The 27712-nt window shown below is 40.0% G+C and overlaps 2 protein-coding genes across 4 annotated transcripts in view; one reads left to right on the plus strand and one right to left on the minus strand.

Moving 5' to 3' along the window:
- The window catches only part of LOC148913774 (uncharacterized), a 203344-nt gene that overhangs the window by 49236 nt on the left and 126396 nt on the right, over positions 1-27712 (minus strand). The window lies entirely within an intron of this gene.
- Positions 8250-27712, plus strand: part of LOC148913778 (protein CEPU-1-like) — a 54843-nt gene continuing 35380 nt past the window's right edge. Inside the window, exons 1-4 of the mRNA XM_089039904.1 lie at positions 8250-8316; positions 8431-8805; positions 9287-9565; positions 9922-10197. Of these exons, the coding sequence (XP_088896030.1) occupies positions 8250-8316; positions 8431-8805; positions 9287-9565; positions 9922-10197 (997 nt within the window). The remainder of the gene's footprint in view (positions 8317-8430; positions 8806-9286; positions 9566-9921; positions 10198-27712) is intronic.

Here is a 27712-nt window from a genome sequence, read left to right on the forward strand (position 1 = left end):
AAAACAATTTAACCTTAGTCTCAAACTTCTTACCACATCCACAATCATAACTGCTCATACACTTCGTCTTCATTTTCAAATGCTTTTTCAAATCCGCTTCTTTCTTAAAAGTTCTCTTACATTCTTCGCACTCCATATATAGACTAACATATTTAAGTGCGCTGTTGCCCTCAACCACACTTGGAGTGGGGGGTCGTCCGTAGGTGGATTTTTGATACGGATCTTGCCCGTGTTGAGATTGCGCTGGAACCCCCATTCCCTATACTACTTTGCCTAAATTACATTTAACCACATTTAAACTCATCGTTAATGATGAGCTTGGCGTTAGGCGCTTATTCGGTGGGATGGGCGGAGCCAGGCACAAATTAGCGGTAACCATGGTCACCCTGTCACCACCCAATGAACTCTCTAAGGTGCTTGGAGGAGAGGGACAGGGAACCAGGACCTCCCACCGAAGTACACCAAGCACCAAGCTCAGGAACTGGCAACAAACAGGAGAGAGGGCAACGACGAACAAGACACACATGCAAAAGGTTAAAATTTGTCTTTTTAATTGTTAATCTCATTTTGGCCAAGTTGAGCTTCATCGAGTGCTGAAAGCCGATGTGGAAGCCATCGTGGATGCCATCTAAAACGTACGCCACCTTGACTGGGTCAGGGTGTAATTTTAACTCCCTTGCAAAGCAATCCGCACGGAGAGGGGTAACCTCGGAGACAGAAGGGAGGCCAAACAACGCTAGAATGAATCCGCAAAGTCACACAACAGATGGAACAGGGACTTTGAATGAATTATACAAATAATGTGAACATTACTAAGCCGATTAGCCGCGAAATAAACATCAGCCCAGAGCGTAGGCAACTATGGCGTGCCGATGACCTAAACAATCACGAGATAAGAACTAAAATGTCACGGCGCGTCGTGCTGTCTCGTTGAGATAATCGAACTGCCAAGAGACATTTTAAGTAGCGCTAAATGAAATGACGTGACATGTCAACATAACAAGAACAAATATGCAAACAACGCCTAGGGCCACGAACCGATAGCACAGAACAAAGTACACGCCAAGAGACGACACGCTATGGGAATTTTAAGACCCACAGTAGTATCAAATAAGACTCCAGAAAAGCAATTCTGGTCACGGCAGTATGGCGCGCGGAATGGTTCATAATTGTCATTTCGATGTAATTGAATATTTGTTTGTCAATTGCGTTACTTCGCTTGAATGTGTACACTAATCAGTGCATTGCATTACACAAGCACGTTGCATATGTTTTTTTCTTTTGTCAATCAATTCTTATATAAAAATAGTCAATTGCGAAAATTCGGTCGATTTACAATATCTCTGTCAATCACCAAAACTCTGTCAATCACCAAAACTCGGTCAATTCAGCAAAAAACTCGGTCAATTACAAAAACTCGGTCAATTCAGCAAAAAACTCGGTCGATTCCAAAAACTCGGTCAATTCAGCAAAAAACTTGGTCAATTCCAAAAACCCGGTCAATTCAGAAAAAAAAATTCGGTCAATTACAAAAACTCGGTCAATTCAGCAAAAAACTCGGTCAATTACGTAACAATAAGCACGTGTCATATGTCTTTGGTCAATCATCACGCGTAAAACTCTATCGATTCAGCAAAAAAACTCTGTCGATTCACAGCAAAAAAAATTCGATTACGTAACACAGGTAAGCACAAGATATGTTTTTTTTTGTCAATCATCACGCGTAACATCAATAGTAGACATGTTCCATTGTTTTTTTGGTCTTAGTTTGACTGTTAGTATAGGAAATCGCACGATCTCGAGTACAATTTGGAAATTAATAGACACGAGTAATGTTTTGTAAGTTCTTGTAATTGCACGAGCCTTTAGGCGAGTGCAATTAAAGAACTTTCAAAACATTACGAGTGTCTATTAATTCCAAATTGTACGAGAAGATCATGCGATTTTTTGTTTATAGTTCACTCAACAAAATTTTAGTAAAAAATGCGAAGCGACGCCGTTCATCTTTGTCTATTTGGCGGCCGATTTTCAGTCCATCGCGCAACTGAAATGCATAAAAAAGATTAGTTCTTACGGCTTTGAAATTTTATTTATATGGTTTTTAAGTACAAAATGATAGAAAATAATTGTTTTGACATTGTTTTGGCCGTGTTGCCATAGCGACTTAATTCGGTACTCCTACGGAGTACAATTAACGCTATAATTGTACTCCTCTCGACCAATCAGAGTCGAGTAATTTTGTTGAGTGTACTATAAGTCACTAAATACACGGCCGGCCAAGTAAAAGTAAGAGTTAGTTAGCGAGAACGGAGGCATTTAGCTTTATACAGACCGGGGATATATGTATCAAGCATGAACAATACATTCTAAGATCCCGCTTCTGCCTACTACACAAGACTATTAATTATCTTCGCAAGTTTTATGAGAAGGTAGACTGAGCTGAGAACTGCTCATAATCGCATGGGGAGCTTTCAACGATGCTGGCATTTCAGGCTTTAACTTAGAAAATGATATATATACCTTCAATGAAACAACGTTCTTGAATCAACCTCAATCAATTTGTGCAACATATATTCTCTACGTTTTTTCTTAAATTTATTCTCTTTCAAGCTTAATGCAAAATGATTACATAGTACTATAAATGATACACTTTTGATGGCTTTTTGATCGGAGCTAATAAGTGGTTACTAAATTTTTTTGCAAGTCATAATCATGACGATTCTAGGTTTAAATTACATCTTTAAATATAAAAATTTTTGACATAACTGAAACCTTCCATATATCCTACTTAATAAGATATTTGTAATTGACCGAGTTTTGATGATTGACCGAGTTTTTGTAATTGACCGAGTCGTTTTTTTGTGATTGACCGAGTTTTTGTGATTGACCGAGTTTTTGTAATTGACCGAGTTTTTGTAATTGACCGAGTTTTTGTAATTGACCGAGTTTTTGTAATTGACCGAGTTTTTGTAATTGACCGAGTTTTTGTAATTGACCGAGTTTTTGTAATTGACCGAGTTTTTGTAATTGACCGAGTTTTTGTAATTGACCGAGTTTTTGTAATTGACCGAGTTTTTGTAATTGACCGAGTTTTTGTAATTGACCGAGTTTTTGTAATTGACCGAGTTTTGGTGATTGACCGAGTTTTTTGTAATTGACCGAGTTTTTGTAATTGACCAAGTTTTGGTGATTGACAGAGCTATTGTAAATCGACTGAGTTTACGCAATTGACTATTTTTATAAGCATTATTTGATTGACCAAAAAAAACATATGGAACGTTCTTGTGTAATGCAATGCACTGATAAGTGTATACATTCAAGCGAAGTAACGCAATTGACAAACAAATATTCAATTACATCGAAATGACAATTTTGAACCATTCCGCGCGCCATACGGCAGTGTTAGCATGATAACTAAGAGCTAATAAACTTGATCGATACAACATAAACACGAGCTACCCGTGACCGATAGACAAAGCAACGACTAACAAAGCGTGATGTAAAAAACTTTCTGAAAGCTAGCGTCTTTTAGTTTTAAATTTATCTGCTGAAGGTTCGGGAGACGGAGTTCGTCGTTTTCGCTCCGTCCCAGTTTTATCTTCGAAGAATTCCGGGCACTCTACGAGGCGGTGACGGCCAGCACATGACGAGCAGTTGTGGGCAAAACGGCACAAAGAAAAGCGCGAGGAACATTGCACTTTGTTCCATGAAGGACAGATGACACCACTGCTGTTTAAACCCCTTGGTTGCTCCTCATCGCCATTGTGGGATATGCTAGCACGATGAGCGGGACCAGCCGTGTAGAAGCTATACAACTGAGTGTCGATGTTAGCCCATTGGTAAGGCTAGTCGCGGCCGCGTGCTCTCGAAAGGCCTTATCATAATTCAGCCAAGCTTTACCGCCGAACTGCCTGTACGTGCGTATAATGAGTAGCTTATAAAGCGATAGATCCTTCCAGCGGTGGGGGAAGTACTCAGACATAACCAGGGCGTAGCTACTGAATGTCTCAATCCATGTAACTATGTCCTCGATCTTGCGTTTATTACGCTTAGGCCCAGCAGTCAAAACAATATGACCGTCGAGGAACACTTGTGGTTCGGTTGCCGCCTCGACCAAATTGGACGGAATTAGCTCGCCTAAATCAAGGAACTTCCCGCTAACGATCTGCGTGACTAACTTGGCCGGGACCGGCGAAGCAACAGGTCCAATAACAAAGGGCTGAACAACTGCTGGCGTTGCGAAGGTCTTTGACGACGTGAGGGAGCCAGGTAAAACCGTAGTCCTCGAACTGGACTGACCGCCGACAGCTCCTAGCGAACGAGCTTGCGGGATAGGCAAGGTCACTATGCTAGCGGTACTAGTTGTATTTACGCCCGCGAGCGAGAACGTGTTTACAAAGTTTGGTACTAACACATTGGACGTACCTGGTGTGTCCTGGGCGGTTGACTGCAGTGGCAATGTTGATTGCCTTGTCGTTGCTGCAGGTGATTGCGAGCTGGCAGTTTGCTGTGTAGCGGCAATAACAGCCCTGACCACTTCGTCCACGAGCTCACGTCGGTATTCCTGTGAGAGTGTCACGGTGGATGTTGATTGCGGAGTGCTGCTGAGCGGATTTCGTTCAGAAACCTCTTCGTTGAGGTTTGTCAGAGAACGTGTTGTAGCGTAATAGCGTAATAGCGTCGTATAGCGAGTGCTAGCGATAGCGATGGCGAGTAAAGGTTTGCGTGGTTGGCGTTAAGATAGCGTGATCACGTGTGTAGCGTCTTATCGTATTTCGTAATGATAGCTATGATCCATATCTCAAACAGGCCACAGAGATCGACTAGAATAGATTGCGACATGCTATAACCAACTTGCTAGCTGAGTCGATCAACGATAGCGTGAGGTAATAAATGCGTTGACAGCGGTAGATAGCGGGTATGCGTCGGGACAAGGTTACTGCGAGATGTCATTGACCTCGAGTCCAACTTTGCCTAAATTACATTTAACCACATTTAAACCTGAGTGGATGTTGCAATAGACCCCTCATGGATCGAAGTTTCATACCTAAACTACAAAAATTTTTAAAAAGCTCTTTTCACATAAAAATGTTAAAAATCTTTTGAGGATACCAAAAGAATGGTGAAATTTTGCATAACAAAAAAACTGCTGTAAGGGACTATTAATACTGCATTAACTCGGGACTCTTCCATTATTTGTTCCTACAGCAGAAAATATAATATGATGATCTAATTGCAATATTTGTTAACTTTCTGATGATGTAAATGCGATCATTGTTTTTGAAATCAAGGTCTTCTAACATGTTGATAAAATTAGCAGAATCATTAGCGAATACACCAAGTGCACTGATGGATAGATTAACGAAGACTACATTTTTATATTGATTTTTCAAACTTTGAACAGACTCCTTATACTTCGCGTTTTTACGAGAAAGATATTTTGACCATATTTTTTACAAGGGAGAAAAAATGTTACTTAGAGTTCCACATATGGGGACATCTAGCCATTTACGAACATACGATAATACCAGGGAATCAAGATTTTCTTGAACCCAAGTCTTGTATAGATCAGCAACAGTGAAGTGCCATGAAATTTTTGAAAGAACATATCGTTTATAGAGTAGAAGTTTATTCTTTGGATGCAATAATAATAGTAATAATCATAAACTGACATGTGATAAGAATATTGCTATAATTATAAAACAATAAAAAAGAGATTATGAATATAAGATAACTAATATATGTACAAATTGCTTATTTATCGATGAAAACATATTGGTAAAATAAATTAACAGCTCAAAACACGAGTCCAGCTCTTCACACTGATATAATACTATGCTATAACTATACATTTATTATACATTTTTAATACTATATAAATTTATAATAATAATTTATTTCATTTTATTTTATTTTATATTAATATTTAATTATTTATAATGTATAATTTAATTATATATAATAATAATAATGCTGATAATAATAACAATAATAATCTTATTCTTAATCTAATTATCTTAATTTTAATTTAGTTTAATTTAATTTTAATCTTAACTTTAATTTAATAATCTAATTTTTAATCTTATTTTTCCTTCGTTTGTTTGTTTTTATTTGTAAATTTTGCGTATTTGCGTATTTTTACAAGAATTGCTTTTAGTGAAATTGCGGATACATTATATATCTAAGCAATTTCCCAGTTATATCAAGACAATGTCAGGCCAGATGTATGTCCATTTAAAGTTCATTGTTATGAACTATGTTAGTTATGTTAGTTATGTTAGCAGTTGTTGTTCCAAGCCTGGGGAAAGGTCTTGCTCGACACTATTTATTAATAAATAAGGTTCAAGGTTATGTCAATGTTACATATATAAGTATAAATAAAGGTTACCTATATTTTGATTTATTCATTTCTATATATTTACATGTTTTTTTATTTTGCTTTACCGCTACCCCGAGTCTGCAGGCACATACTGTGCGTTACCTTTAATCAATTATTATTTGAAAAAAAATGTGGAAAAAAATTAAGTCGTTCTATGTATCTGAATATAGACTACTTACTCACTCACCCTTGACCCCTTGACTTATTGATTGCCAACTTTACATAAGCAGTAATAGGGATAAAGTAGATGTTTTGGGGTCATCTAACAAACAGATAAACAAACACAATATGCATGGTTTACTATATTCTTGTATACAGTATAGAATAAAAATGAAAACACACGAGACAGCAGCATCGAAAACACCCCACGAATCACCAAACCTGATACCACCGAATATTGATGTTGGAGCAGTATCGAGAGAATGTGCACCCACCTTATTGGACGAAAGGAAACCAAAAGAGTACCCTGCAGAACAGCTCTTTCTGTCAGGGACTCAGCATCTTTATCAACAGATAAATAATGGAGAGTCATTGTCAAGCGAGCACGAGTATCAGTCGCTACTAAGGAAAAATGATAAAATAAGGCTACCAACAAATGATCCCTGTGAAACAGCGCAAAAACATGTTACATTCAATGTTAATCAGCAGCAACAAGGATCAGAATACCAATCACTCCATCTTTATTCAAGCGTAGAAGAAAAGTAGTTGTTTTAAAGCCGGTAATGGTGAATATTTTGATAGAAGTACCTAGAGGTTTTTATAAATAAATAAATATATATATATATATATATATATATAAAGGAAGGTGTTTCTATTAAAGGTAAAATAATAAAAAGGGGGAATAGATAACCACTGTTATAAAAAAAAGCAAAAGTGCAAAAGAAAACAAAGAAAAATAGAAAAAGAAACGAATATTCAATACAATATATTATCAGATAATTCCAAGTCCAAAAGTGATTTCTTGCAACTCAAAAACAAATGCTATTTTTAGGCTTTTATTTAAAGACTCTGCATGGTTTATACGATTTGTAGTATTATAGTAAATATGGTAGTAATAAATAAAATGACATTTAGTGTATGCATAATGTAGTGGGTAACATCTACGAAAAAAGGCGCGCGCCATGAGGTATGTTTTCCCTTATTGAATGACAGTAAACCAAAAGGCGTCTTCCATAGGTACGAAACCTCCCTCGAGCACAATACTTAATCACGAGGGGCTTCCTTCAATATCTTGAAGGTTTAGAAGCTTTCGAAATCAATCGTCATGTTTGATTTCTTACTATCTCCACAGGTATATTATTTAGATCACAAAGCTGAGTAATACTTTTTAATGACTGGGGGTAGTATAGCACTTTTTTTTTAAGAATCAGTGATTTTTCTCCGCCTTGCCACCAGTATAATGTAAAGATTTGCAACATCAAAAGAAAACTTTCTGGAGAGAAAATCACGTTTACGTCCTTCGGTTAAGTTTGTTTTTAGTAAATATCAATAATAAGGAGCACAAAAATAACATAAAACAAACCAAGATAAAACAAAGCAAAAAACAAAAAACAAAAAAAACTGATTCCGCCCCCCCCCCCCCCCCCCTCCCCCTATTGCCCCCGGGCACTGATTACAATAAAATAAACATGAGCTTGATTTTAGCATCATTTGATTGGTGTTAAAATGCGCTAGAATGGAAGAAAACACTTTTCATTACAATTCATTTTTCGAGAAATAAATTCCTCATGCAAAAAAAAAACAAAACAAAACAAAAACAAAAAAAACAAAAAAAAAAACAAAAAAAAACATCGAATCATAAAAGTGAAATACATTACCTATTCAAGTATTATATCATTTTGATCCACTAATGCTTTAATCTTTTGAAACAATGGAGGCATCTCTAGTCCTATGGATTTCAGTGATGATGAGCGTGTTACTCGTGAGCAGAACGCAGGGTGAGAATTTGTTTGTCTACTTTCTCAGAAACATCGCTTTATCCTACAGGAATAACCTTTTCGCTAAAATATTACATTTTTACATTTTTGATATTTCCTGGTTGAATATTTTAGGTGCAGCTCGTTTCACAGTAGTTCCACCAAGTGTTTTGTATGTGTCTGTAGGAGAAACAGCTCAGCTCGTGTGGGATTACAGTGTGGATAACAAGTTGGAAGAGTTTGGTGTCTATTCGCCAAAGTGGATATTCTATGCTGACAATGGCAGGGCATTTCAAATCGCACAAGAAAATATATTCAACGAGGGGAAATGGTACATAACCATCAATACATGTCCTGCTAGACTACTGAACCCTGTTCGAGTGAGTAAAGAATCAACTGCTACACTAGTAATCCATAATGTTACTCTGGCTGATAGTGGTACGTATGGATGTGTTCTGGTGCTGGCAACAAGAAGCCCCATAACAAGTAAAGTTAAGCTAGTCGTCACGTGTAAGTTGAAATTAGTTTAGATGCTACATATCTCATTATTAGTAAGATTAGGAAAATGGTACATGTATCTTGATTCGCGATTTTAACGAGTTTTAATTATTTATACCATCCACGTACCACGTATTAATTACATCAAGCCCTCGTTTATCTTTGCTGTTTTGTTTTGTTGTTGTTGTTGTTGTTGTTGTTGTTTTTTTTTTTTTTTGCTTTTTTTTTTTTTTTTTTTTTTTTTTTTTATATTTTTTTTTTTTTTTTTTTTTAGTATCATTATATTTTCCTTAAATGGAAAGTTTTTTAGTTGGTTTGCTTTCTCGTTTTTGCTTTTATTTAGTTTTTGGATTATTTTTTATTGATAAACAATACTGATTTTGTATTTTTTTTAGCATGATCAATGATCTGGATGCATTCTTATATTGCTTTAGCATGAGCAATAATGTAATTCTAGCAGTGCTTTGAATGAGATTCGTTCTTCTTATGACAGCTTTTCCTAAAGTCACGTTAAATCCTTCGTCTTCAAACATACGCGTAAATGAATCCGAAGGATTACTTATCAGTTGTTCTGCGGTTGGAATTCCTGAACCAAACGTCACATGGCTAAGATTGATGGATGGTGGCAAGTTAAATAAGAACCAAGGCGTTGGAAATGTGAAAATTAATATATCAAATATCACAAGAAACGATAGTGGGATATATAATTGCTGTGCCAGTAACAACCCGAAAAAGAATCCAGCCTGTAGAAGTACAACAATATCTGTCCAGTGTATGTTTAGTACATTGATTATTTTGTCAACGTAACCTCTGAATTTCATTGTATAGCCGGTTATTTTGTTATTTGCTAATACGAAATGTCGATGTTTTGGTTATCCTAATAGAACATGAGATTTTTAAGCAGAAAGAAAGAAAAACAACAAAAAAATGGACTCATAAATCGAGCTAACGTATATCAGAAGGTATTGGAAGAATCACCCAATGACCATTCAAACAACTAAAAGCTGGCCATGTTTTCTTATGACAGCCATTTGCAAAGAACAAAATGTGACTCACAAATTGAGCCAATACCTTCTGAAAGTATATCAGAAGGTATATATTATAAGAATCAATTCGTTCTCTTCGCAGACAAACCAGAAATAGATGTAGTCCCATCAGATGACACAGTTTCTTCATATAATGGTGGTAAAATCAGGATATACTGTTTGGCCCATGGCGTGCCCTCTCCTCTGTTCACTTGGTATGATCCCCGAAATCGATCAATAGCTACAGGATCTCATACCGTTACTGGTGTTGGTGTCTTGGAACTAGTAACCATTGACGCAGGCAGCTATGGGTTGTGCAGGTGTAAAGCAGAAAATTTACTTGGTTATGATGAACATTTTATCAATATCACCCAAACAGGTTTGGAGAACAATAATATATAACTAGTTTCTAGATGGTTAAAGAAAAATGGACGGATGTATGGATGGAAGCATGCATGGATGGATGCATGGATGCATGGATGGATGCATGCATGCAAGGAAGCTCTGTTGATGCATGGATGCATGGATGCATGGATGCATGGATGCATGGATGCATGGATGCATGGATGCATGGATGCATGGATGCATGGATGCATGGATGCATGGATGCATGGATGCATGGATGCATGGAATGGTTTACTCATAAACGATTAATATCATCTATCCTCAGTCCATCCACCCTCTCTGGATTGGATGGATGGATGCATGCATGCATGCATGGATGCATGAATGGATGGATTGAATGGATGGATGGATGGATGAATAGATGTATGTAAAACAATTGATGATGATTCGATAGAATAATTTCAAGTCATTAATTTATCGGGGTGTGTTTGTCTTTTTACTTATTATTATTGTTTTAAATATATTCTAGTTTTAAGGAAGAGAAGGGACAACCAAAGGTAAGTTCACATGTTCCATATACGTACTGTATGTAATCAGTTTACCCCGTCCAAGGCAAATCCTCACTCCCCATGCAAAAACAAATAATTCATAGTTCATGCCATTTTTCAGGACTATAGCCAACTGAATTTTGATAAACGTTTTGACGATTATATTGTTGCTTTTTAGGGTTTCAAAACCAGAAACTTTTGCAACTGTAGAGGTGAGCTTAATACTATAAAATGTCAGTAATAAGAAAATAAAAATGAAGAGATAAAAAGCCATACGTACTGTTGAACGGTGTTTTTAATTGATTAATTTGTTTTTTAGGGGGAGGGCGTGGCAGAGAAAAAAAGTAAAGTGGTACTATATATTTGAATATGGACTACTCATTTATCCTTTACTTATTGATTGTCAGCCTAAGTAGTAATGGGGATAGAGTAGATGGTTTGGGTTTATCAAACAAACCAACAAACAAAATTTGTTTTAAGAATAATTTTTTTTCAATAATGAGCAATAATGGCAAAAAGCGCCAAAAACTAGACTTTCGTATGAGTTTTGATCCCAATTTTTGTTTTTGGTTAACACTCAAAACCTTTTTAGACAGTTAGAAACTGATGTACTATGATAAGATGCCTGTTTGAAGCGTTGTACAAAGGTGTTTTGCTGCATTTGTGTTAGAATGTTGCTTTGTCAGGCTTTTTTAGAGAAAATATATGGGAAATAAGCAAATGAAGGCCTAAACCTCATTTTCGAATAAAATTTTTGCACTGGGTTAACACTTTGATTCCACTTTCATCGGTCATCTCCACTTCCAAACAAGTTAAACTTTCTGAATAACAAAATTTTAGCCTTTTACAACAGCCCTTGGCGCTCACTGCTTGAGTATAAAAAGTATTCTCTCTTAATATATTCTTTATGTATACAGGATTGAATAGAAATGAAAACACACGAACCAGCAGCATTGAACACACCCCACGAATCACCAAACCTGATACCACCGAATATTGATGTTGGAGCAGTATCGAGAGAATGCACTCCAACCTTATTGGACGAAAGGAAACCAAAAGAGAACATTCGGCATGGGTTATACGATTTGTAGTATTATAGTAAGAGTGGTAGTAATAAATGAAAGGACATTCAATGTATGAATAATAATATAGTAGGTAACATCTACGAAAAAAGGTGCGCGCCATGAGGTAGGTTTTCCCTTATTCAATGACAGTAAACCAGAAAGCGTCTTCCATGAACTCTCTCTCTCGAGCACAATACGTAACAACGAGGGGCTTCCTTCAATATCTTGAAGGTTTAGATGCTTTCGAAATCAATCGTTATGTTTGATTCCATTACTAATTAATTCCACTGGTATATCATTTTGAGAAAAAAGTTGAGTTTGTTTTCAATGGCTGGCTGGGGGTATCACTTTAAAAATAAAAAAAATCACTGATTTTTCCCAGTGAAGCCCTGCCACTAGTATAATGTGAAGATTTAAAGCATCAATCCAAAAAAAAAAAAAAAAAACTTCTGGAATGAAAATCACATTTACGCCCTTCGGCTAAGTTTGTTTTTAGTAAACGAAAGAAATAACAATAATAAGGAGCACAAAAATAACACAAAACGTATCAAGATAAAACAAAGCAAAAAAGGACTTTATCGAGTTTCAACTATTTTTATCGTCCATGTCATATCAAGCTTTCCTTTATCTTTGCTTTTTTATTTATTTTCAATATATTATTGTATTGAATTTTTTTTTCTCAAACGGAAAGTTTTTTAAATAGTTTGTTTTGTCGTTTTTGCTTTTGTTTACTTTATGCATCATTTTTTAATAATAGATAAGGTTCTATTTTTTTTAGCACCTTTAAAATCTATAATCTGGATGCATTTTTGTGATTTTTAGCATGACCAATGATTGTAATAATTGTAGTTTATTGAAAGAAGTTTCGTTCGTCTTATAACAACTTTTCCTAATATCACGTTAAATCCTTCGTCTTCAAACATACAATTAAATGAATTCGAAGGATTACTTATCAGCTGTTCTGCTGTTGGAGTTCCTGAACCAAACGTCACATGGCTGAGATTGATCAGATGGTGGCAAGTTCCATAAGAACCAAGGCGTTGGAAATGTAAAAATTAATATATCAAATATCACAAGAAACGATAGTGGGATATATAATTGCTGTGCCAGTAACAACCCGAAAAAGAATCCAGCCTGTAGAAGTACAACAATACCTGTCCAATGTGAGTTTAGTACATTGATTATTTTCTCAACCTCTGAATTTCATTGTATAGCCGGTTCTTTTGTCATTTGCTAATACGAAATTGTATGTCGATGTTTGCCTTTTCCTAATATATCATGAAATTATTAAGCAAACTCTATTACCTTAAACACTTAAGCGGAATACCAAACTAGTGACGCCAAACAAGAAGAAAAGACAGTTAGACAGACAGACAAAAATATAGAGAAGAAAGAATTAAACATGTCAAACATATACAAAAAAACAAACAAACAATAAAATAGACTCAAAAATAGAGCTATATCGATTACGTATTTCAGAAGCTATTGGAAGAATCAATTTCTTCTTTTCACAGACAAACCAGAAATAGATGCAGTTAAGTCAATGACACAGTTTCTTCACATAATAATGGTACAAAAGTCAAAGATCCAATGACCATTCAAACGATAAAAAGCTAGCCATCTATCAATCTAAATGAATACTTATTATTATCTTAGTTTTAAAGTTTTTTTTTTATGACAGCCATTTGCAAAGTAAAAATATGTGACTCACAAATTGAGGCAACTCTACCTCCTGAACGTATATCAGAAGGTATATATTGTAAGAATCAATTATCTTTGCAGACAAACCAGAAATAGATGTAGTCCAATCAAATTTCACAGTGGCTTCATATAATGGTGGTAAAATCAGGATATACTGTTTGACCCATGTCGTGCCCTCTCCTCTGTTCACTTGGTATGATCCCAGTATTCAATCAATAGCTACAGGATCTCATACCGTTACTGGTGTTGGTGTCTTGGAACTAGTAACCATTGACGCAGGCAGCTATGGGTTGTACAAATGTAAAGCAGAAATTTACTTGGTTATGATGAACACTTTATCAATATCACCCTAACAGGTTTGAAATGTTTTTTTCGTTTAATGGTTCTTTATATGTTTAATTTCTTTTTTATTCAAAACCACAATCATCATAAAGTTGTTTCAAAAACCAAGAAGCGCGCAAAAATTGCATGAAAAGGTTCCTAGATTTCATTGTGTAAATTACTTAAGGGACACCCATGTGTGAGCTGATATAAGTTCTGGAGTTTCGGCCTTGGAATTATAATTTTTTTGTTCAAATATTTCTTATTGTTTATCCTTCCATAAGATTGATACTTCTAAATTTATAAGCGTTATATAATTATTATGCAATGAAAAATGTGTTTCATCATTTACTCCATACTTAACGAAATTCGAGCTGTTTGTGGTCTGCTTTCAAACACGAATAACTTGCACAAATCAAATCTCGGCTTTCCACGCGGTTTGTTTAAGGGCCTAGGATTGGGATTTCTAAACCCCTTCATACACCTCGTGCGGTGTCCCGGATTTCCTTCCTGTTCCAATTCAATGATGATAGTTTGTCCACAGAGTGTTATGATAAAGAACAAACCAATAAAGGTTTCTGTTTCATATCCACAAGTACAAAGAGACCTCGTGGTTCAGGTTCACTAGTTATTGGGTCAAAACGTGTTCGTAGTTGATACCAAACAAATACATTTATTGTTTGTCTATAAAAAAATGATAAGGAATCTTGACTAAGAAAATTGTCCCAAAGCCTTAAATAATACCTCGACCTAGAAAAGGATCCGAATTTATAAGACTTTACGTTTAATAAATTTGATTAATAAATGCATTTTTATTGTTGCATGCACGTATCATGATATATTAAATGTGCCATAGACTACATCAATCGGATTTGCTCCCCTTGATGACAACGTTATACTGCTTATCGGAGATAAAGTGTTTGTAGGAAAAAATTATTTCACTTGTTTATATACATAATTATATACATAATTTTTTATGATCAACATTTTCTCTGATCGATGTTTTTAAATAATTTACTGACTTCTTACGAAACTAATCTCCTCTCCTTCGTACACACCCTCGATCCATCAACAAAACTTGTAGCACTGCATACTATCATATTTATAATATAAGACACATACGGAAGTATTTAACTGAATAAGCAACTGAAAAATTTGTCCATGCTTTTGTGATGGGAAGAATCGACTATTGTAATAGTATTCCGTATGGGCTACCTGAGGTGCATGTTAACAAATTACAACGCGTCTAGAAATCTGCTGTGACACTGATAGCAATGCACACCACGGTACCATCATATCACTCCTATACTTAAGTCATTTCACTTGCTCCCAGTCAAGTATAGAGTGCATTTCAAAATAGACATACTGACTTTCAAATTAATTTATTAATTTATCGACTGATTTACGTTTCATGTCATGCGACAGCTATTGTAACGTCATTGGCATCGGCTTAAAAGATTTGGAAAGAGATGGTGGAAAACTCATATTAGTTTTCTGTATATAATTCTATAATTTCTGGTGAAGGCCCCATCTAAATTGGAGTAAATGACGTAAAGTTACAGCTAATTAAAGAAATTCAAATTTTCCGCCATATTAACATATATGGTTAAACTTTAGGGTTATTTTAGCGCGAAAACAGTAAAAGCTGTATAGTCTTTTTTCGAAATTATAAGTTAAATACTTCTGTATCGTAGGGCGTTAAAAAATACACTTACCATAATTTCGAAGAAAGAACATATCCAAATCCAATCCGCATTTACGATACGAAGACTTCCGGCGTGACCTCGGGTCAGTTGCCGAAGGAAATCCGTTGAACTGATGTACAGTGAGACAGAGTGTCAGAACAAGCGAAGTAGTATGTGAATACAGGCAAATTTCATGTCGACAGAAATAACGTCGTACATCGGTAGAGTCTATTTTTCTCTCTCAACCAAAACAAAAGGAAAATAGGCTCTGCTAGCAGGGAAACAGTTACTGGGCTGTCAACTTTCCCGGATAAACCGGGAGTCTCCAGATTTTGGACCGTGTCTCCCGGTCTCCAGATTAGAGTATCAAATCTCCCGGATAATCCCCGAAGCTTACCATTTCTTGTCTTGTGAGACTAGACTTTCACAACCATAAAATTCCAATTATTTCATGTTGTTTGTGTTATTTTATATCGCTAAAAAAATCAAAACGTTCCTCATGAACTGTTCTTGCAAGCAGGCCATTGTAATATAAGCGATAATCTGATTGGTCAGAAATAAACCAATCATATCAAATGTTACAAAGCGAAAGACGTCTTTTCAAGCGCTTTTTGACGCGCTGTGACGTCATGTCCCTACCAATTCTCCAGATTTGAATATCTTGGGGGTTGACAGCCCTGCTTTATTTTCTCTCGCCCGTAGAGGAGTTAAAAGAAGACTCTGCTCGCAGGGTAAGGCGATGGCGTTGAGACTTCAGTACCTTTTCGCCTTCTTGCTTTTAACCTTATTCGAAATCGTTCAGCAAGGTAAAGAATGTCTTTAATTTTCAATATATTTTTGTCCAAATGATCTGCAAAACGAATAGTTAATCTTCTTGCTTTTAAGGATACACGGAACACAATCGGGTCGGGTTTTTGAACGCTCATAGCGCGTTTAGTTTATATAAATTTCCCCATAAAGTATACATTTTCTAACAGCTTAAAGTTCAAATATTGCATATTCCATTTTACTTTTGGACAAAAATAATTCATTTTGGATAAATCGGGCATTGATTACAAACGCTATGGTTCGACGCGAGATTTTTGTTCTCCCTCTGGTTAGCGTAAACTAATTACACGTATGTTGTTCTACCAAAGTGTGTAGATAATTTGATAATTTGTGCTTGCAATTTCATATATACTTGATACTATGCCATTCTAAAGACAAACAAATATTTTACTAAATAAAGTTTAACAAGAGTACTAGATAGTCGTATGACAAGTGTTTTTCTTTGTTATTTGCTAGCTCATAGAAATTGCAATCACAAATTATTATAGTCGGAAGGGTTTCGGAAAGCGATCGGACTTCGAATGTTAAGCGTGAGGTGTTGGAATGCACGACTTTGGAAATATTCTGGACAATAGAAAGGCGTAACGATATAAACAAAGTGCGAGTGAGAAAGCGGTCGCATATTTAGAATTAGGATACAAATGTTTACGGAATTGAGAATATTATTTGACGGTTTTAAATTATTTCAATGAACTTGAAACTTTAGGGTATTTAAATGCGTTATCTAAAGTAACTGACTTGGAAGTTAAAAAAAAAAAAAAATCATCGGATTATTGAGTTTGACCGTTTTTAGTAAAGACAAGTGAAATCTTTGACAAGATATCAAAAGGCACAACTTTACTGACTAGGCTTGAGCAGCAGGTAGGGGGACTCGCGATCGATGCCAAAGATATACGGGTTTAACTCGCGGATTTACGAAGACGGGTACAGCAGATTTACGGGTATTTGGTATCGCAAACGGAGGTTAAAATATTCCTTAGATATACATGGCCACCATCAACGACATTCAAAACAAAACTGTGCGCAGGCTCGGAAATCAGGTGATGGATAACTCAGACGCTGACTTTGTCTTCGCTACATTTATGGAGGGAAAGACAGACAAAACCATGAATTACAAAATGGCTGAAAAGATAATCAACAGAATGCCAGCCGGCGATTACCGTTTGGAGTTGACATTCGTAAAGTACTTAGACGGTGAGTGGATAATAGAAAAGGGTCGTAATCCTATCAGAGCGTCTGGTAAGCAGAACCTGTTCGTTTTGAATAAGCACACACGACCGGGAGCACTTGAGGGAATAGACATGCTCTTCTACGAGGTCGCTTACCCGGTTACCGTGGTCATCTACGGTGCATACGAAATTAAGAAGCCGGACGTTAAGAAGCTTAAACCAATGCGACATCCTGGTAACTGCGTTGGGAAGCTGGTTAGGGAGTTTTTCGAGGATTCCTCTCGGGGTGGTAAGCTTACGCCAAAAAGAAGAGAAGCCATCAGGAAATGGGAGCATTCTACTCGTAAAACTGGAGGAACCATCGAAAACATCAAGAAGTTGGAAACCACGTTAGGAAGGCGAATCCATGTGAAAGATATCACCGACGGCTTTATTTACCCAGGAACGCATAAATACGAAGGCAAAGGTGCTCCCATAGTCATTTACCAACACAACGCGCACGCGTGGAGGGAGTTGAGGTTCCCAAGAAAGAAGGAGACAAAGGTCTATAAGAATTCCCCATTGACAGAATTAGTTCATGAGAATTCTATTTGGTTAATGGATTCAGAAGGATGTCAATTCATGACGCAAGATGGTACTTTATACCGACCAGAAGTGGAACATCAACGCATTAAAAGCGCCTGCGAAACCCTTGGTGAGGACTTTTCAGACGAAGTGCTCAGCTCTCGCAGCTTGGACTTCTTAGCCGCGAAGAAAAGGAACGGCTGGAAACCTACCCCAAAAGAGTTCAAAGATATCTCCAAAGCTTGCGTAGAACACGGTCACGGCGGTCTTTGGAATATGGAGTACAACGAAGACGAAGTACGTGTCGTTGGATATGAAACACTGTTACCCCGCCAGTTTCAAAGGCCTTGGGGATTGTAAGGAGTATTATGACCGTTACGGACATCCAGACTCCCAATTCTTTAAGGTGTCACTACCGGGTTACTACGACGCCCCAGCAACGGGGTTCATCAGACTGACCACCTGGGAGTTAGCAAAAAACTTACATCCCATAATTTACGCGTGGTATGGGAAGCACCTGCAGGAGAAAGAATGGATACCCATACCCCTACTGAAGTTCCTCGAAGAGCGCAAGCTTTTAAAATACACAGCGCATGAAGCCATACTCTGCCATAGCGCCTTTACACAATGGCTTCCAGAGCACAACCCCACAGCGCGTGTGGTCATAGGTAAATTCACACAGGGCGCAAAAGAAGGCGAAAAACACATGCAGCGACGCTTAATAGCAGACGCCGGTGAGCTAAGCTTCCTCATAAAACGTGCACATGACCAAGGAACAATGGTATCCGTAGAGAAATGGGACTACTTCATAGAAGGTCAAAAAGAACAGAAATGGAATGCGCTGTGTTATTACCAAGACCATCGACCACAGTATTACCATCTGCGTGCCAGCATGCTAGCATATGCGCACATCAATCTCTTAGCAATGCTGCTACGGTTTGACAAAGAGGACATCCCACGCGTAGCCACGGATTCCTTGTATGTAAAGCCAGAAGTGTTAGAGAAGATGCAGGAGTTCTACACTGCCGATGAACTTGCAGAAAGTGGTCAATGGCGCGTCAAAGATGAGGAGATAAAAGCATGGAGAGGCCGTGTAGAATATCACGGAGAACACCTTTACGGTAGCGTGGAACCAATCGGGGAGCCTCTACCGTCGGTTGCGGACCCAATCTCTTACCAACGCTTCTCTTACCTTTACGGAACGGGAGACAGTGGTAAAACTACCAGGGTTTTGGAACTCTTTCCAAAGATAAAGGTGTTAACGCCAACGCACCGTCTGGAAAGAGAATTAACGGAGATGGGGTACGACGCGCAGACCTACCACAGCTTCTTCCGCTGGAATGGTCAAAAGTGGGTACCAGAAGCCATCCACGACATACCCCCGGTGATACTTTGGGATGAGATTTGCACCGTTCCTTTAGAAATCCTGCAGGAATTTGTAGAATTCCTCCGTGGAAAGTGTCAAGTGATATTCGCCGGAGATCCTTGCCAGCCTCCTCCAATAACCGGAGAGATGCCCCATAAATGGCTGAAAGATTTCGTAGACCATGCGGAGGAAATTAACACCGACTACCGCAGTAAGGATCAAATAAGAAACCTGAAAGCAGAACTTCGGGGCCTCAGTGACGCTGAGCAATGCAAAACACTGCGCAAACGCGTACGAGCGAAGTCCTACGAGGACTTCCTTTACACATGGCATCCAAAGGATCTGGTGCTGAGCAGCAAACGCGCAGCACAGTCTCGCATACAAAAGGATTTGCTAAATATACACCGAGAGCGCTTCCCTACGCATCCCGTACCTGTTTGCTACAAACCCCACGACACCCGCATGCAAAAAAGAGACGTCTGGGTACCTGGTACCGACATCCAACTGCAAAATGCGGTAACGCATGATAAAGCCTGGGTACCCATAGAAAAGGTGGAAAAAATAACCTCCCATCCAGACTGGCGCTTAGGTTATTGCATGACAGTCCACAGCGCGCAAGGGCTTACCATAAAAGAAACGCTGTGGATCATAGACCAGCGGCTGTGTTGGAGCAACCTTATCTACACCGCCGTAAGCCGTGTGGAGTATGCCAAACAGTTAAAAAGAGCCTGGGGTCCGCAATTGCGTTACGACCGCACCCCAGAAGACGTAGCTAAGGAGAATATCGCCAAGAAACTCCTTCGCTACAAGCGGCACGACGAAGAAAAGAGCAAAGATCCCCGCTATGCGGGGATAAAGTTTGACCTATGCGTGGACGACGTCTATAAGAAAGGGGCGCGGTGTGCCAAGTGTAACATACCTCTACTATGGAGGTTTGACCCAAATGACGATCAGCAGTTCTCCGTGGATCGCATAAATAATAAACGCGGGCATTGCAGAGGCAACGTAAGGCTGACATGCCTAGAGTGTAATCGGGCGCGTGGAGCAGCATTACTCTGAGTCTTTGGGGACTATGAGCAGTTCTTCCTTGACAAATCCACGACTTGGGCCATTTAGGTAATACAACACGGGCTGCCCTTCCTTGGTGACGGACTTCGAAATCTCATACGTTTCCAAAGACCAGTTAGGATCCGTGGCTCTCTTACTGCCACCTTCGAGTTCCCCCGGCTGATAGAGGTATCTGACCACTATGTTGCGGGGTAGCTTTTTTTCCTTCAGTCCGACCGCCCTCGAACTTCTGACGTAGGATTTGTGCTCCACGTGTTTCTTTTTTATGGCATCCTTGGGTTTTATTCCTGTAGCCCTGGCCGCCTCGTTATTTAAAGCCACGATGACCTGGGGGAGCCTCTGAGTCCATTCCCTGTTGCGTTTGGAGGGATCTTCCAGCTCTTTCCAATACTGGTACCCAAAGAGACGCTCGGCCAAGGTCTTATTAAATCTTTCGACGATGCTCTGACCCCTGTGGTACTCTGCTTCGGCTCTCCTAATCTTGGTGCTGTGGTCTTTCAAGGTCTTAGTAACCACGCCCATGAACTCCGTCCCCGCATCCACTTGCAGCAGCTTAGGCCATTTCAAAACGCGCTTATAAATCCTACCTAGGGCTTCTGCGACTTCCCCAGAATCCTTGCTGGTTATGGGTTCGGCGTCCTTGTATCTGCTTGCGATATCAACTACGGTCAAAGCGTATCTATAGGTCTTCTTTCTCACCTTGTCGTGCGGTAAGAAAAGCAAATCCGCCTGATGAACCTCGTTGGGGGTATTTACGGTGAAGCTGGGCCTGGGAATGTACTTGGGCACGGGAAGATAAACCTGCCAGATGGTTTGTTTTTTCAACCAGTTCTTAGCCGTTTCTTCTGATACCCTGGCCGCGGTCGCAAGTTTCTTAATAGCTGACGCTCCTTTCCAATAGCCTTCGGGTCCATAGTAAATCCTTTTGAGTTTATCCTCTACGCGGCCCATTATATGAATTCCAGGACGAGATTGATTTGACGTCCATTGAAATCCACCGTCTCTCCGTCCACTTTAATGGTGATGTTTATGCTTTCTACCAAATTAGACAAGTCATAACTCAAAGAAATGGGAGTGTATTCTTCTGAGTCAAATGGATTACCTTTGGGCAGAAACTTGGACATAAGAGAAGACTTTTCTCCATTGTTGTAACTATGGACTAAATCGCAATAGACTTCGTAAGAGGATGCGACTTTCCATTTCACAGGTATGGCTGTGTTGGTAATCGTCTTGCCTGAAGCACATAATAAAGATCCCAATGGGTCAGACTTTCCAAAAGTCATTGAATAATTTGACATATTATGTTTGAGGGTCATTTCGTGCGGCAATCCTGTGGTGAGAGTATAACCGTGTTTTGCTAATTCCTTGGCCAGTGTGATTGGTGTGTAATGTCCATCGGGCAGCAATACGGCTTGATAGTTAGATCCTCCTGTATGCTCAGTGACTATGCCCCTAATCAGGTTATACCAAGAATTGTACAAAGAGCAACTTATGAGCCTAACCTTATGGGCTTTGATGGGGGGATTCAGATAAGTGGTAAAGTCATTCTTGTCGCTTTCCAAAAAGACGATCATATATTTCCGGAAACACAGTTTCCTTCGTTAGAGCAGATACGCCAAAGCTACGCCTCCGGCCAGCCCTGCGACTCCTACGAAGACCAACTCATTGTCTTTTTGTTTCTTAGAAGGCTGGTAGTAATCCTTAAACTGAGGCTTTCTTAACCCCGTTAATGCCGCGGGGTGCGCCTGCGCATAGAGCTTAAAGGCGTAGTCTGTATTTTCGAAGTTCTTATCCGCCTGCATTTTGTCTTGGTAGTTCTTGTCCAACCAATCCCTGTAAGCTTGTCTCTTTTCATTCCAAGCTGCCACGTCTCGCTGATATTTCTCCAGCGCTAAGTCGTGTCTCTTCCTTTCGGCGGCCAAATCTCCGCTTTTGTCGCCTCTAACTAATCTATCCAAATACTGACCACCATAATTAGCTCCAGTGAAGGCTAAAGCTGCAATAACTCCACCTGCGACCACGCTAGCCATTATATATTAGAAAATCACACCGTAGGTAGGTACTTTTCCTTCCGTAGGTAATCCTTTAGCATGATAGCCCCGCCTACGGCAGCGGTCATCTTAGCAAAATTAGCGAAGCTCTTGCTTGGGTCTTCAGTAAAGTCTTCTTTGAGCACTTTCTTACCTACCCAACCAATACCCGCAACGATGGAAGTAATAATAGCTGCTTCTTCAACAGTTTTCAACAACGCGGTCGACATTATATTACAAAGCGAGAAGGAAAATCTAGGTCGCCGCGGGTGATAAATCTACTCCATTTCAGGGATCTTACTTTTTCTAACAGCCGGTTCCACAGGTGCGTGATATGTTGCGGCCTCCCACTTTACTTTTGGCTTCGTAGCCCGCCATTGTAAGTAGGGGCTGCCTGCTGCTATAGCAACTCCTAACGCGCCAATGACGTACCCAGGATTGATAAAGGATTCCTCTTCTTTTTCCTCCACCTTTTCTTCTTTTTTGGCTTTGTTCTTTTTATTCATCTCCGCGAGCTTCTTTCCCGCGGCAACTCTGCCTGGAGATTTAGCCTTAGTAATCTTGGTATCTTCTACGGGTGGTTGTTCTTCAGTGCCACTCATCTTATATTAAGGGACTTGAAGGACTTGACAAGTAACTTGATGACGACTTGACAATGACTTGGCAATGACTTGACAACGACTTGACTAAGTACTTGAGGCGACTTGATCAGGTACCTCGGCAAGTGCCGCCTGGAAGACCTTTTCGACTTCTCTATCCTTCTTGAAGTCCTTCCAAGTTGTTCCAAAGAAACCTAGTACCTCCTTCAAGTCGACGTGCTGAGCTACGTGAAGTGCCGCAGAGGCGACTGCCATTAACTTACCGCACTTCAAAGACAACCACCCGCAGGTTATCTTAAGTTCTTGGGCGATAACGTAGTCCTCGCTTATGTCCTTCCGCAGTTGCTCCACGTCGTCTATAGGCAGCGCAAGTCCAAGGAGCTTGGTGGCAAGTCGGATAGCGGAGTCTGCTACGGCGTCCGTGGTCTTACTTGCAAGGGCAGCCTCATACCTCTTATGGAACTTTTTAACTTCCTCTTCTGACAGCTTATTAACCTGCTCATGGGTAAGTTCCTTGCCTATCATTTCTTTACACTTCCCCGAAGACACAAGGATGTTAAGTTGTTCCTTGAGGTTACTTTCGTCTAACTGTGTGGGGACTTCATCTAAGAGGTGCTCAATGTCCATATACATTAGGAATCATAGATTCCAACCGTGTAGGGAAACCTCAAAGAGAAGATCATCTTGGAATGTTGGTGCGTTTTTAAATGCCGCATGTATTCGTGTAACTGTTCCTTGGATATCTCACCGCCGTAGTCAGAAAGGATGGTTTCCAGGTCAGACTTACTTGGAGTATAAAATACTACGAGAGAGCCTATGTTTTCCCTGAAGGGCTTAGAGACGCTGGTAAGCTGCTGCGAGAGCAACCAAACGCTGATATTGTCGTGTCTGCCGCTGAAAGCGAGCTTAACGAGCTCGGAGGTGCGTCTTTTTACGTCGTCCCCGCAGGCGATGTCATCCAGTATGAGCAAGGTTTGCGTATCTTTAGGGAATTGTTTGTGCCAGAACTTAAGATGGCTGGATAACTCGTTAGGATCCAGTATGTCCACAAAGAAGTCGTCGTCTTTCACTCCTATGCCCGTCCAGGTGCGGTTATTCACGTAGGTGGGGCATAATAGCACGATGTAGTCGAAGCGGTATCTAAAGGGTCCTAATAGCTGCTCCACGACGAATTGGGTCTTTCCGCAGCCGGTGGGTCCTACTATCAGAGCATTGCAGGGAATATGGTTCGGATCCATTATATATACGATGGACCCAGTGGACGCAGTAAGAAGGATTGCCACCGACGCAAAAGATAAAAGAGACACCATAGAAATGCAAAGGGAGGAGATCGATCGGCTGAAAGAGCGCGTGCAGGAATTGTACGATGAAATGTGCGGTCTGAAGCGTGCAGAACGGTTTGGCGCGCTTTTGACGATGGCGGGCTGGGCGAAAGATTCCGTTAAGGACTTCATGCGGTATCCCTTATAAGGGTTAATAAATTCTTATTATATAATGAAGTGTAAGGATTGCGACAGGGAGTTCAGTAGCAAACAGGCTTTGCAATATCACCCAAAAAAGAAGGTATGTTTTAAAGAGGTGGATAACGTCACCACCTGTGGCACTTGCAGCCGGCAGTTTAGCAGTAAACAGGCGCTGCGATATCACGTGGAAGGAAGGGTGTGTTTGAAGTCTAAGGAAAGACGTTGTGCTGATTGCAATCGGCTCTTTAGCACGCCCCAAATGTTGCAATACCACCAAGAAAATAGGGTGTGCTTAAAGGATGTGTGTGCGCGCTGCGATGAAGGTCTCACGGACGCATGGCATCAACATAGATGTCGTGGTAATTATGATTTGGACGTCGTATGCGAGGAGCATGGTGATATCGCTGCGAGATGTTGCCCAGCGGAAATCATAAGGAAGTTAACTCTTCGTAAGAAAGAAATAGACCAACGCTTTACGGAGTTCGACCGCGCCGAAGGTACGCGCTGGGAGAACGCAGAGTATTGTAGTGCGCCCTGTGACGCGTGTGGCGGCTTAAGGAAAGGAGATGATCATATCTGGCAGTGCTTGTGCCCGCAGCATCATCCCCGCGGTTTTAAGGAGTACTTGGATCGTTTTGATGATTGGCATGCTCAAAACATGGAGGTAAGGAAAGCCCGTAAGTAAAGTAGGGTTTGCGCAAAGAGTCTCAAAACACACTCTTATATTTATTAATATTCTTTGATTGTTTATTAAGAATAATAGAAGAAACATTAATAAATATAAGAACCCCTTTTGGAGAAGGTATGCAGAACTCAATAAGAAAAGAAGAAACATTAATAAATATAAGGACCCTTTTTGGAGAAGGTATGCAGAACTCAATAAGAAAAGAAGAAACATTAATAAATATAAGGACCCCTTTTTGGAGAAGGTATGCAGAACTCAATAAGAAAAGAAGAAACATTAATAAATATAAGGACCCCTTTTAAAAGGTATATGCTAGCCTACGCAGCCGCCTTTCTGGGAGGCATTCTAATCGCCCTTTCAATATATGGACTGTATTACTTGCGAACTACCTGCCGACTGCATTACCCCTCGTAAGCCGCGTAAAAAATACACCTGCCTTCATTGCGACAGGGTATTCTCCGAAGGATCCTTTGTGGGGCATTGGTGCTCCGCGGATCCTAAAGCGCAGCGGACTTTAGCAGACGCGCTTAACTACAAAGAGGAGATGGAGTGACTCTTCTTTCAATGTCAAACTTCCATCGGCCATTTACCTTACCATAGCTGCGTAAGTGGGTGAATTCCTCGCCCTGAATTACGTACCGCACGCAATCCGGCGCCCAAAGGGAATATTCCTTGCCTTCTAAGTCTTTGAGGACTAACCGTAAACGGTCGATGTCTTCGAAGACGACGTAAGTTTTTTATTTCGTATGCTTTACCGTGGACAAGATCACGCCAGTGAGTCAAGCTGAGCTTCATTATACCTATGGAATATCTTTAGGTGCGTTTTCAAAGTGGCGTAGGACTTCAACCGCTTTACACAGCCCTTACAGGGAATACGAATGCCATCCGCGTAATCCATCAGGGCACGGCAGATAATGTCGTAATCGTTGCTAACCATAGTTAGGTAACCATTTACGTCAAGCTGTGAGATTTTCTTAGATTGCTTCGCGGATAAGACGCCGTTTCCTTTTGGGGTTTTCAACTCAATACACAACCCGCGGTATTTCTTATGCGCATTTAGGATTAAAAGGTCGGATTGACCGGCTTGGTAGCCTTTTCGCCAGCAGGTTATTCGCTTGCTGTCTGAATCTTGAAGTTCGCCAAGACCCGGCGCTATGATGAAATCGGGGTAAAACCTACGTGTGTAGTCGACGACCTTCGCGTGTAGGTCGGCTTCATTTTCGATCTTGAATACTAACTTGTTTGGGCCGCCAAACCGCCTTTCTATTGCATATTTACCCGTTTTCCTTAGCGCGGGTAGGACTTCCTCAAAGACCCAATCACGAAACTCCACAGCTTTGGGTAGTTTGGAGCTAAATATCAGTTCGTACAAACCAGGTTCGGATATAAACACGGCATTTGGTTGCGTAGTAAAGGAGCGGTGATTCGCAGCCCCTTGTAGATCAACCCATTTTTTCTGGTATTTCTCAGATACGTGTGCTCTAATTGCATCTCTAGGGCGTTCATAGCCCAACGCCAAAGCCACCTCCTTTGCTTTGAAGTACAAAGTTTCGCCTTGCACTATGCATTGCAGTTTGGTGTCGTTGTTTTCAAATACGCGAAGCATTGTATATTTAAGAAATATTTTAACATTAATATGCAACGCTCTTTAGCTGATTCATTTCTACGCTCAGTTGCGCGTCCGACACCACGAAAACGTAGCAGTTTATCTTATCACCGTCGCCCGCACTGGCGTTTTTGGTGCGCTTGATCTCCAATGTTATGCCATCCTGCGTATTTACTAGACGTAAGCCCTGACCATGCAGGTCTTCGTCGTTGATGGTGCGCATATCAATCCACAGCGCATACTTATCCTTAAAGAATTCCTCGGGGCTAATTTGGTCGCCAAACTTGCGATTTGCCTCCCTGTACACGTCTGCGGGCTTTATCCCCTGGGAGTAAACCTTGTTTGGGACTCCGTTAATATTCACGCCGACGTTAGTAATGTTAGGGTTGTGAAAGGCTTCGGAGTCGCGCTTACCGGCCTCGTAGGGTTTAGCAAACACCAACATTAACCCCGTGAGACTTCTTCGGGGGAGGTTAATGCTTTGGTTGATAACCTCATCCGTCTTATCCAAGAAGCTAAATGTCTTATACATCACTACGTGGTCGTAAAGGAATGCCTTACCGGAGCTGTATTCCATGCCAGCGCTACGGGCCAGCTCTTCGCTGTACACGGTCTCATACTGCAGCTCTAAGTTGGTGATAGAATAGGGATCCACAGCTCCACTGATTGCGCTGTCCATTCCTCCTATAACGTTCGTGGTGTCTGCTAACGTTACTTCAAACTGCAACTCGGATAACTGTCTGGGGTAATACGCGCCATGGTTCGTAATTACTTCGAAATCCAAGGGGATAACGTACTTGCTACCATAGGCGGTCTTTACCCTCGTTGCGTCTGCTACTGCGGTTGCTCCAC

The sequence above is a fragment of the Actinia tenebrosa genome, unplaced genomic scaffold (assembly GCF_029948245.1).
Source record: "Actinia tenebrosa isolate PJP-AT-01 unplaced genomic scaffold, QUT_ActTen_1.0 PGA_scaffold0__85_contigs__length_37466705, whole genome shotgun sequence".
NCBI lineage: Eukaryota > Metazoa > Cnidaria > Anthozoa > Actiniaria > Actiniidae > Actinia > Actinia tenebrosa.